Source organism: Nansenia antarctica (assembly GCF_963989245.1).
Source record: "Nansenia antarctica genome assembly, chromosome: 4".
Classification (NCBI taxonomy): domain Eukaryota; kingdom Metazoa; phylum Chordata; class Actinopteri; order Argentiniformes; family Microstomatidae; genus Nansenia; species Nansenia antarctica.
This window is the reverse complement of record NC_137689.1, coordinates 29,464,596-29,477,342: the sequence shown is the minus strand read 5'-3', so window position 1 is coordinate 29,477,342 and position 12,747 is coordinate 29,464,596. Positions and strand designations below refer to the sequence as shown.

General features: G+C 45.3%; 1 protein-coding gene across 1 annotated transcript in view; it reads right to left on the bottom strand.

Annotated features, from left to right (window-relative positions):
* The window catches only part of tmem132e (transmembrane protein 132E), a gene marked incomplete at both ends in the record, with an annotated part of 103,290 nt that overhangs the window by 87,978 nt on the left and 2,565 nt on the right, over positions 1-12,747 (bottom strand). Inside the window, one exon of the mRNA XM_080529321.1 lies at positions 11,470-12,406. Within this exon, the coding sequence (XP_080385447.1) occupies positions 11,470-12,406 (937 nt within the window). The remainder of the gene's footprint in view (positions 1-11,469; positions 12,407-12,747) is intronic.

Here is a 12,747-nt window from a genome sequence, read left to right as displayed (position 1 = left end):
TGCAGATCTTTGGTTTCATCAGCAATCACAGAAAAAAAACTCACTCTTCTTCACTTCTGCCACAATAGAATCACGCACCATACCAGCTAGGCACTGCAGAATTTCATTCTGGATGGTATTGCTGGTGTATTTTGCATTACCTTGTGCCTTCATTTTGTTGGCTACCAAAGGATTGTGTTTAGCAATCATTTCAAGAATTTCTAAGAAATTCCCTTTGTGCTCTTCAGAGTCACTGTGACCTCTTTGGGCTATATTCTGAGTTGCAGTCAAACGCAATACATCTGCAACTGTTTTTATGTAGCTGCGATTCTCTTGCACTTTTTTTTCTGTATTCTTTGTTAATCAGGTCTACTATGGAAGCATCTGTAAGTGCTGCCCTCTTGTACTCATTCAAAGCAAACATGGCATTAGTGTGACACTCTGTCCTTTTGGGGTTTTTTCTTTGGAAGAAACCCTGAATGCTCTGATTTCTTTTCATACTGTAACATTAACCATCACATAACACATGTCACTTTATAACTTGCACAATACACAAACAAAACATACTCAAGCATTCAAATGTATATAGCTGACGTTACCTAGCCTATAGCCTAACGTTAGCATTAGCTAGCATTTCGACGACAGGTTTGCTAGCAAGCTGAGATCGGATGATGAGAGACCAGAGTAGCCTACTACAAAATATAATGTTACAGCTAAAACGTTTTAACCACTAGCACAACACCGTAGCCTATATGTAGCTATGCAAAAGTCTAACGTTATTAATGGTACTCACATTTCTTCAGGAGCGCCAAGACCAGCACACCTCACCGCTGATCAAAAATGTGTTCTGTTCGAAAAGTTCGTCTCGTGGCGCGAAGTGGCCTCTGCTCTGAGTGACTAGGCAGATAGCCAATCAATCAGGGTGGCACCTAGGGTGGCCAATCAGATTTCAGGGGTGGCACGAGCCACCCCTGGCCCCCCCTGGACACGCCCCTGTTAACACTACTACTCACTATAACATCTTAAATAGACCTACTCACTATAACATGTTAAATAGACCTACTCACTATAACATGTTAAATAGACCTGATCAGTGTAGCCATTCATTTGGGTGAGATGTTACTTTGCCAACAATTTACAGGCAAGCTGTTTACATTCTCCTTTTAGCAGACGTTACTAAATTGTAACTGTTACAATTTGTTAAAAACAACTGTTAAAAAATCTGATTCCTCTAACCAGTTTGTCATGCGATTCTACGCATGTTTTTGTTTTATTTCCCCCCCCCAAAATACAAGTAAATACTACTATTTTAAACTTGTGATTAATCATTATTAATCTGATTAATCACAGCATATTAATAGAGTAAAAATACTTATTTTACAATAATTAAATAATTAATTTTTTCGAAATTCATATAATGTGATTTTCTGGGAGTGTTTAACCCTTGTGTGATGTTCACTTTTTGGACCCTTTCGTAGTGTTCGGGTCCAGTTGACCCGGGACATCATTGGGGTTTTAAAAGCACTTGTCTTGACACGGTGCTCCTAGTCCCAAGGGTGACCCATACAAGGGGGTATACTCAGGGCGCAAGAAAGCCCCAAGATAGCCCATAATATTAAAGGGCGCCTCCTGTGGGCACAAACAGGTACTGTACCCAATAATGTACAATAGGTACTGTGTACACATTCAAAAGTGCATATCTTTTGTTCTAGTGGATCTAGGGGGCTGCCCTTTGGAGAGGCTGGAGCAGAGGATGCAACCCACAAAGTGTCAGACCCCTGGGAATAGGTGGGGCCGAACGACAGCATGATGAGTAGAAGCGTTTTTACGCACATGATGCCCCTAACTTTGAAAATGCAAAATCCACTATAATAAAGACCTGGGTGTCATAAATCATACTTATCTAGGAAAAATGTTAATGAAACAATGTTTTCATTGCTGTTTATTATTTTGAATTTATATTCTCAATTGAATTTCACATTTATCTAATTATAATCAAAGCTGTAAAGAAAATACAGGTGATGAACAAGAATAGAAATGAAAGAACCAAACTAAGATTGTTTTTGCCAATAGCTATGAAATACATCTCTCAAAAAAGTCTGCAAATGCTGAATCACAAAACACGAACGGAATGTACACTGTTTTCACTGTCACTGTCGAAATACAGTATTATGTCTGAAAAATCCCAAATAATTCTGAAATACCACTGGCTACAATTGTGTGTGCATGGGTATGCCTGTCTTCACAACACATGAAGCACAGAATGTGACAGTGTGTGTACTTCAAATGTACTTTTTGCAGTTGCTGCATACGTTCTGTACAGTGCAAGAAAATGTAAAAATGTTTACAATGTTGCACTTCAAAGGGTAAAAAGTGCGAGAGCAGACGGCTTCTTGGCACGGGAAAGCTAGAGCAGAGGTGTGTGAGTGAGTGTCAGTGTGAGTGTGTGTATGTTTCTGTGCGTCTCTGTGCATCCGGGCCTAAATGACCCGAAGATCTTATGAAGGACATAAATATGTTGGGGTATTGTAGGATGTGTTAAAAAAATAAAAATAAACGTTTACATGTTTTTCATAGAAAATAAGCCACAGCCATGGAGTTTCATATTGATCAAATGTATTCTTGTACCATTTCTCACCAAGTAAAAATGTAAAACGGGTCCGGTTGACCCGAACACCACACAAGGGTTAAAACATATTCTGTCTCTCACTGTTAAAATGAACCTACCATTAAAATGATAGACTGTTCATTTATTTGTAAGGGGGTAAACTCACCAAATCAGCAGGGGGTGAAATACTTATTTTGCCCCACTGTATATATAAGGCATCTCTCCAACATGACAATAATATCAGTGCCATGATACCATATATCATGTGACACTTGATGGATTACCAATGCTGTATTGGCATGAGTGGGCTTTATGAGCAGGATGGACCATTGAGGCAATGTCAGCAGTTTCTCCAGGCAAGGACAAGGCCAGGCCAGCCATCCACAACGCTGGCCAGTCAAACCCCACATCCCCATAACGGAGGAGGAACTAAACCTGGGCCAGTAAAACCAACACCTAGCCAACATACAAATGTGGGACAGCTTTTTAGCCACTGGGCATGTCCTCCAGATCAAGCGATGTGAGAAAAAAAATCACAATTCATAACCATTAGCTTTCCTGAAAAACATTCCCCCTTCACCATCTACAGGAAACTATAGGAACGCCACGATGCCCTCGTCCACGTTTCTTTCTGTTTCTTCAGGGAACGACTCTCTGTCTTTCATGGAAATGTCCATGAGCGTGGCTACGTTAGATCTTTTTACATTTTCTGCGGGAGTTTCATCTTCGTGCCTTGCGTGGAAGCTACTGCCAATATGCAATTGTGCAAGGCAGGGACAGCATGGCCCAGAGCAGCGCACAGCATGTAGCCTCTTCTCTCCAACTCCCACTCTCCGTCTGATTTGATGCCAGTGTTTACACTTTCAACATCGGGTGACTCCCAGCGAGGCAGAAGGAATACATTCTCAAGTTCACTGAGGGGGAGATGGGATGTGCCGTAGCATTATCAGGGTGATTTTCTTCAAATACAGTACAATAGACATCGACATTAGACTTTTGAATGGAGCTAAAAATTCAGCTGAGATGAGGCCAGAGCTCGACATTGAAGATATGCGGCAGCCGATTTAATGTTCAGACTTTTATTTTAGAAACATTTAAATACATTTCAGAGTTGTTGAAAATCAATGACACACTCGCTAGTTAACTAACACAGCTTGTTTTGTGAGCCTGCTCACAATGCAAAAGTAGTGTTATAGTTAACTAGGTAGCAGGGGGGATTACTCACCAAATCTATTGCGTTGCAGTATTTTGGCTTGACGACTGAGTGTGTGTTGTGATTTTCAACACTGTTGGAATGTATTTCCGTGTTTCAAAATAAAGGTCAGAACATTTTGATTGGTTGTCGGTCGACTTGTTCCCCCTTTCACCAGACCGTGTCACATATTTTTATGAGCCTGAAAAAAACCCCTGAAGTCTAGAAAATGGCTGTGCCTTTATAAATGGTAAATGGGCTTTACATTCACCCGTTCACACACACATTCACACACCAACGGCGGCAAGCTACCATGCAAGGCGCCGGCCCGCTCACTGGGAGCAATTTGGGGTTCAGTGTCCTGCCCAAGGACACTTCGACAGCCGGGGCTCGAACCGCCGATCTGCCAACCTTGCGATCATTAAACGGCGGCTCTACCTCCTGCACCATAGCCACCCCCTTTGGTCCAAAGGCTTTGGATATGTTTATTCTAGTTTCTCTCAGATTTCTCAGCCGAAAAATGGCTTCCTTGACTTGCAGTAGCAACTCTGTGGACTTCATGTTGACAGACACCAATAGCAGAACTAGGGGGACTATGTATGAAGAGGATTGGAATTTCTAAACGGTGAAACCAATCTCTACTTTAAACCTCATAAATCCTCATTTCAAATCCAAACTGTTGGAGTAGAAAGCTAAAAGAAGACACAATTATTTCTCTTTCCAATACTAAGAGCACTGTAGCTTCGATAGCCTAAAGGAAAATAACAACAAAAGGATTTAATTGACCAGGTGCTGCTGTTGTGCATCTATGACGAGAGCAGAGGGAGAGAGGGGGAGAAACAGCAGTAGGTGGCTGTGAGTTATCACACAGCGTACAATTATATCTAGAACAAATTATACGAACGCAACTCAATGTCTCTTAATCAGGCCTGGCCTGAAAAGACTGAAATAGTATTAAATAGCTAAGTATTAACATATGTAATGATGTACCGGTAACCTTCTTAAAATAACATTTAAAATAAGTTACTTTTGAGGAAAATTATGTTTTTTTAGCTAAATATTCTATATTCTATATGTGGTTCAGTTTATTCCTTTTTTTTCTCAAAACTTGAAAATATGTCTTCAGCTATTATTTTAAGAAGGTGACGATACGTTTTTAGCTTGTCATGTGTTCACGTTTTTTAACAAGCCTCTTTTAATCCCAAAGGTTTGGGAATAACTGTTATGCTTATTGTTATTGTTGCTTTATCTGCAGCGGCAGACACCCCCCTTTGGCATTGATACATCATCCTAATCAGATAGTTCAGATAGAAACCCACCTTCTCCTCCACTCCTCCACTCCTCCTTTGAAGCTGTATCAGGTACCAGAATGGCTCCTGACAGCGGGACTGTTTATGCTCTTCTTACAACACCATTTTCTAGGGGAGTATCTGTAAAAATGTTGAGTGTAAAACAAAAGCCAGACCAATTTCAGGCTGTTTGTGACATGATGAAAGGGGGGACAGAAGAGAGAGAGAGGCAGAGAGAGAGACAGAGACAGAGACAGAGACAGAGAGAGAAAGAGAGAGAGAGAGAGAGAGAGAGAGAGAGAGAGAGAGAGAGAGAGAGAGACAGAGAGACAGAGAGACAGAGAGACAGAGAAAGAGAGAGAGAGAAAGAGAGAAAACCTGCCGTGAAAACAGCTCTTATCTTTGCCTGTCTAAAGCTCCTGGAGGCCCAGGCATAACCAGAAGAGGAGGGACTGTGCAGATCTAATAGAAACAGATTGAATAGAAAGGGACACAAATTGACATTGACTGAGTAATACTGTAAGACTAATTTACTGTAATGCTAAACCCCTCAGAGGGATAGACGTCTGTCTGTTTCGGAGCAAATAGACTGGCTAAGTAGATTGTATTGTTTGGCCCCGATGCTTAAGTTACCCATGATATCATCATTCACTAGAGTGACAGTAGTTTTTTCTCAGAGGTTCCATTATAAAGACCCTGTAGAAGAATATGTCCTTGGTTTTCAAAATGTTACATTATGGCAGCACCAAACACACACACGTACTCACACAGACAAACAGGCTGGTACACGCTCGTCCCGAAGGGGAGGTAAAGGCCTTCAGCGCAATGGAAAGTGACCACCACACCATGCGGGACATCGTCATAGCAGGGAGATACCGTCCCTGCGCGTTAGGCCATCAGGCGGGTGGCCGCGGGAAGTTTGCGCACCTGGAGGCTCCCGGAGGAGGAGGAGTCACAGAAAAGGAGACAGCCAGAAGAGAGAGAGAGCGGGGTGCCCCGCGAAAAGCAGCCAGGAGGAGGCGGAGCTAATTAAGCAATATCACACGAGAGGGAGTGCTGTTATACTGAATATTAGCACGGCTGTGATTCGGTCGTAGGTACGAGGCCGCAGGCCGACAACAGTTCTACAGCGCAATTTATTAGTTAACAGTAATAAGCGACAACAGATTATGATTTGTTTGTTTATTTAATAATTTCTTTTGGCTCCGTCAACAAAAAATTGTTCCGCAACTGGACTGTTGCCTAGTAACCTGAACACAAACATCTGCAGGCTAGCTACTTTGTTTTAACGGTCATTTCGGAGTGATACATATACGGTAGTTTAAAGTCCCAGTGCTGTTATACTGTATATCAGCACTCATGGAATGCCTCTTGTCCAATCAAATTACTTGGTCGGAACTAACTGTTGTAGAATGTGCTATCTCCCCAGTAGTGGGCGGGTGAGGCCAACCCGAGTGGCCCCCCGGGGAGAGACCCCCCAGACGAGAGGCAGCTGCCCCCAGAACCCCCAGACCCGAGGCGTACCTGGGACGCCCCTGTCCCTCGAGATGAGGAAGAACCGTGGTTCTTAGGACTAATCAATACAGATGATTTTCTCTTTGTTTTATTAACGACGAGTGGCTGAAATGTACTGTGGTCTCTGTGTAGTTTTTTCTAATTCGGGTGTTATGCTATTTTCTCCCGGCCGGTACAAGTGGTTGCCCACGCACGCGCATGCACACACGCACGCACACACAAGCACGCACGCAGGCACGCACACACACACATACGCACACGTACACAATCGCACACGCACGCACGCGCACACACACATACGCACACACACATTTAAAGCTTCAATCATGTAATCTCTCAGTTTCCAGAGCATGACATTAACCTATACAGTGACTACCCTATCAAGGTATTAAATGGAAAGACTACGGTGAGAGGAAAAATAAAAAGGTCAGTTAAATCCAAATGTGTCCTTGACTATTTGACCACAAAAAACACTCTTGGGCATGATGACACAAAGGCGGCGTTCGTCAATTCGCCGGAGAGCCACACTGGGTTCAACGTCATAATGGGACCAAGTCATTTGATTGGACTAGAGGCAGTCACGTGGACGAGAGCGAATTTACGAACACGGCCCCAGTGGAATGGAATTCAGTCCCTACAATTTGCATGTGCTGTCAATCATGGGGGTGGATAAACCAATCACAGTTGTTTGCCGTTCACAGTTCACACCAGAAAGTCAAAGATAGTTAGTCTGCAACTTTCACTATTTAGAAGTCTGATTGGTCAGTCTGAACAGATTTAGGCGATCTCCGGGCAGGACGTAAGATTTCAAGCGAAAGCTTTTTCTCGAGCAAACAATTTTGAGTTTGAACTGCCTGAAAAGCTGCGGCACACGATGATGTGCAACTGTCCCTCCACGCTCCACCAAAACCCAAGTTCAAAGCATAGGCACATTTCATTAAACATCTGCCACATACATCTTGGTCGTAAGGTTTATGTGTCCAAGGTTTATAGGGATTGGACACCCACTCGCATTGTGCAACTATAAAATGGCTTTCTTGACACTTTTCTTCCTGACCGTAAATAACTCTTGCGGGGAGAGTGAGACAGAGTTAGTGACTGCTTCACAGGTATCTCTTGCAATGACACGAGCAGAGAGAGGGGGAATTCGAAAAAGAAGAGAGGACAGAGGATAACAATCTGGAAAGCCCCCAACTGAGGGAGCGTCAATCAAATCATGTCGGGGAGGGAGGGGGTATAGGAGGGTGGGGGGGAGAGAAGGGGGTATAGGAGGGTGGGGGGGCAGCGACATGGCTCTCCTCCTAGCTGCCCCTGATACTGGATTCTGTGTGGCGTAATGGACTGGCTTATATAGCGCCTTATTCCAAAGCGCTTTACAACGGCCTCTCATTCACCCATTCACACACACATTCACACACCAATGACGGCAAGCTGCAATGCAAGGCGCTGGCCCGCTCACTGGGAGCAATTTTGGGGTTCAGTGTCTTGCCCAAGGACACTTCGACATGTGGCCAGCCAGGGCTCGAACCGCCGATCTGTCAACCTTGCGATCATTCGACGACGGCTCAACCTCCTGCGCCACAGCCGGCGTGTGTTATTGCTGTGACAACAGTACCTCCCCCTGGTGCAGAAGGGCGTTCCTGAGTCATCAGATCAGAGCACGATCACTCAGTACCGAGTCAGGCTGACATTCCCCGTCAAAGTGGTGGGGACAGATCATGACGCAGCGGTGGGATACATGGCAGGCGAGAGGGGGGGGGGGGGCATAGGGCCGCAGGAAACAGACACCCAGGTCAGGAAGTTGCGTGTTCTTGGATAGCGCAAAAACACCACGCCATAGGGAATCGGCTGAATATGGGTCACTGTCACTAACTTGCTCTAACCTTTCTCCTCCTAGCTCGCAGACCAATCTGAGTCATTTGTCCACACAGGGCACTCATGCCGTGTTCACGGGAAGAGGCCAACACGTACGTGAGGCGGGATTTTACTTACAGTTCATTGAAATGTCATGGAATCAACCTCATTCAAAATCATCGCCAAGCTCCGGACCTGGGGTGATAGGGCCTTTTCAGCCGCAGCCCCGTCCCTCTGGGACGCCCTCCCCAACCACATCAGACAGGCCAACACCCTGCCAACATTTAATCAGGCCCTCAAAACCCACTTCTTCAAGCTTGCCTTCACCGGTTAACCCTCTCCCCCTCTCCCCCTCCCCTTCCCATGTGTCCCCTGCACTACCTTAATTATACGTTCTTTTATTTCTTTTGTTTCTTTTTATTACTACTCGATCTTTTCAGCTTGTAAAGCGTCTTTGAGTGTCTAGAAAAGCGCTATATAAGTCTAATGTATTATTATTATTATTATTATTATCACTATTTCTACGATGACGTAGAAAAATATCCGGCCACAGAGACATGGCAGGATATCGTTAACACTGCAGAACACAGCAGAACACAGCATTGTCGAATGATGGGAACAGCACATTTGACACTCATTTATATAAACCCTTACACTCAAACACAAAGCCGAGGACACTTGGTTTGCTACAATGGAAATGGAATTTCCACAAGTCACAAGTCTGCATGTGATCCACCACAATAACCAGCGAAACCTTCAAAGTGAGAGAAGTGAAAGGGACATGGACGGAGGCGGTGGAAGGAGGGAGGGGCAGAAGGGGAGGAAGACTTCCGCTGAGTTCAATTCATATTTAAAGACATTCTTTATTACATCTTTAATCATCTTCTTTTTGTGGGGTACACCTCCACAATTGGCTTCCAGCGCTGTTTAATTCCCCCCCCCGTAGAGTCAGCCAGCACAGGGTTTCAGCCTAGGATTTCTTCTCTTACCGTAGCTTCTTTTTTATTATTATCCTTCACTCCTGCCTCCAAGGAGCCTCATAAATGTGTTAGGTTGCTGTACCCTGGACATTGTGATGCAAGTATGCGGTGTGAGATATTCACTGAAGCTCAAATGACGGTGAAAGATTAAATGAAAAGGTAAATTAGAAGTACATGGGTGGTGTGGAGCAAGTTACATCCGCAACCTTATGATGCTTGATTGTTATTTGATTGAAATATTAATCAACGTAATATGAAAACAAAGAGCATAGGTTGAACGAGACCATTTGACATTTTTAACATTTAGCAGACGCTTTTATCCAAAGCAATTGACTATAATTAGAGATTACAGGGACCGGCTCCCTGGAGTAATTTAGAGCCAGGGAGATTTTCCCTGCCTTACTCCAGGGCACACTAGTGGTGGTGTTCCCACGTGGGATTTGAACTCATGACCTTCTGATCACCAGTCCAACTCACTATCCAATGTGAGGCCACCACTATCCCACTAAACCCACCACTATCCCACACCAGGTCATGGATCTCTCTGGGAGGACATCTCCTTGGGCGCTGACATTACTGTAATGGTGTGAAAACAAATGCTTCCGACTCTCCTCCTCAGTCATGTCTGGATTTGATGAAAAATTGTCCGATCACAAGCGACACATTGACTTTAGTGGAAAGAGGGCCTTGACGTTGTGAACCAGTTTTTCGTGAGGACCATAAGACAAAACAATAGTACAATACTTCATAACTTTACTCCCATCACCAGTCACACGCGTACACACACACACATACACACACACACACTCACACACACCATCAAGGGGCTGTAGTAGGAGTCTTTGGTGTTGAACTGGGAGATAACGCTAATGAACTATCCCTGCCTGCATAAATCATAGCTGTGCCTGTCCCTGTTCAGCATAATGAGTTATTGAAGCCTAATTAATTCACGGTGAATTCCTAAATTGAAGTCTGAGAGTTTTCATTATGATTAAATAGCACTGTGTTTACGAAGCGTTTCTCCGTCATGCCTCAAACACCGGTTAATATCGGCCCCTCCCCCATCATTTCCCTCATCTTCAGGGGAGAGAACCCCCCCCCCCCCCCTAATTCAGAAGGCTTTCATGGATTTAAATAATAATTTACTTTTCGCGGGTACTCTAACCCTCCCATTATGTTGATGAAAAAGCACTAAAAGTGAGAAACACAGGGGTGCACGGGAGAGAAGTCAGGCCTCATATCCTAAGCTCTAATTCAACAAGAAGCGGGTCAGCTCGTGAAGACTTTAATTTGAACAGATGTCAATTAATATCCATTATGCCGGTTCTGTTGGGAGGGTGAGTGCTCATTCTTATGTTCTCAGATAGTCACAGAGTCTAACATGAGAGATTCTAAAAGATGACAGTTGCAGGACAGTCCTTTCATTGTTATATGCTGGTCGAGTCAATGCTGCTAGGAAATTAGACATGCCTCCGCTGCTGTGTTACGGGCACGAAAGGAATGTGCTTGTTCTTGACGAGATCAAAGTATGTGTTCAATGTGGCACACGATTCAGAAATGAGCTTCTAAGCCATAATGTTAAAAAAAGAAACAGACACTTCAACAAGCCATAGCATCCATGGCTGGGAAAATATCTCCCAGTTAATTACTTGAAGCTCCCTCTTTTAGGTACAGGAAATGTTTCTGTGCAATTACGTTTAGCCACGACTTCAAAAGAGGGTTCAGACTATGGTTCCTTAAGTTTCTTTATCCCCGTCATACCACGTTGTAATTACCACAGGACCGATTTCCAGACTCTGTGAAAAGGAAACTAATGAGGAGGATGGAATCTGTGATTACATGCTACTTTAGGTGTTCAGAATTCAAATTCATGTAATCATGGAAGTGGAATGGAATCCCTGGAGTGGAAGACATCACTGACACATGAAGTTCACCTCAGTAGGACATCGTACATCGTACCAGCTAATTCAGAGGGAGCCAATGACTGTCCATTTTCCCTTTTAAATAAACGAATACAGAAATAAAAAGTACCCAGTGTCGGACACAACTTACTTGAGGGTGAACTGTTCCACGGTGGAGTTGGGCACCAGGTAGAGGAAGATGCTCAGCGTCTCCCCGGGCTTCAGCGGCTTCTCCGGCAGCCTGAGGAACATGTTCTTATCCAGCTGCTTGTCCACCACCACCTGCTCCTGGCTGGACTGGTACAGACTGATGCTCCCGATGCGGAGGAGGGGGTGCTGCGAGGACCCCCCGCCGCCCCGCCGCCCCTGGCCGTCCCCGCACTCCCCTCGGCCGTCCGGGTCGTAGAGGGTGTAGTAGAGCTCCGCCTGGAGGGTCTCCCCGCTCAGCTCCAGCCCGTCGCTGCCGGAGCCTTTCCTACGGCCCAGGGGGGCCACGTTGACGCTGAACCAGGCCGGGTGCAGCTCCAGCTGGGCCAGGCACTGGGCCAGACTCCCCCGCAGGCGGCAGGAGGTCTTGATCTCCCGCACGTCCCGGAAGGCGTGGATCCTCACGCAAGGGAGTTTGTCCTGGACGACAAAGTCGTCCCAGTCGCGCCCGGCGATGTAGAAGAGCACCTGGACCAGGGGGTTGCCGGAGTAGACCCGGGACTGGACGATGAAGGCCCGGACCTTCCAGTTGACCGTCAGCTTGCCGGGGATGTCCAGGGAGCTCAAGGGTTGGAGGAAGTCCTTGGACAGGGTCTGGTCCTGGGCGAACGGGCCGAAGGTGATGTTGACGGCCGGCAGCTCCTTGGTTTGGAAGACCACAAAGCTCTCGGAGCGCTGTAGAGGGTGGCCGTTGTTGGGGCTGCTGCTGCTGCTGCTGCCCTGGTTTGAGCTCCCGGACTCGCGCAGAAAGAAGGCCAACTGGGTGTTGGAGAGCTTGAAGTTGGCCGGGAGGTACACGTTTGGCGAGTTGGGGGTGGCTGTGACCACGGACGCACTGAGGAGAGCATCTGAGCTGGTCGGGGAGACTTTACCTGCAAATGCTGGGGAAAGAGAAAGAGAGAAGAGTTACAACCAGTTCTTAACCAGCAATGTCTCTAACTTTGGTTAGCCTAATTATTTTCACTTTACTTAGGGGAGAGGGGTTGAGTTGAGTTGAGAATGTTTATTTTGGTCCCCTATACAATTCACAATACAGACACAATACATTTACACAGTCACAATGCATAACACCAGGACCAAAAAGGTGTAGGCTGAAGCCATGGCTTATTGCGCCTACCCTTGTTACATGCATGTTGTTGTTGTTTTTTCCCCCCCATGCATGCATAATCAAAACATTGAAACTTTTACAAACAAAATTTCACTTACGCATGTCAACAAAAGT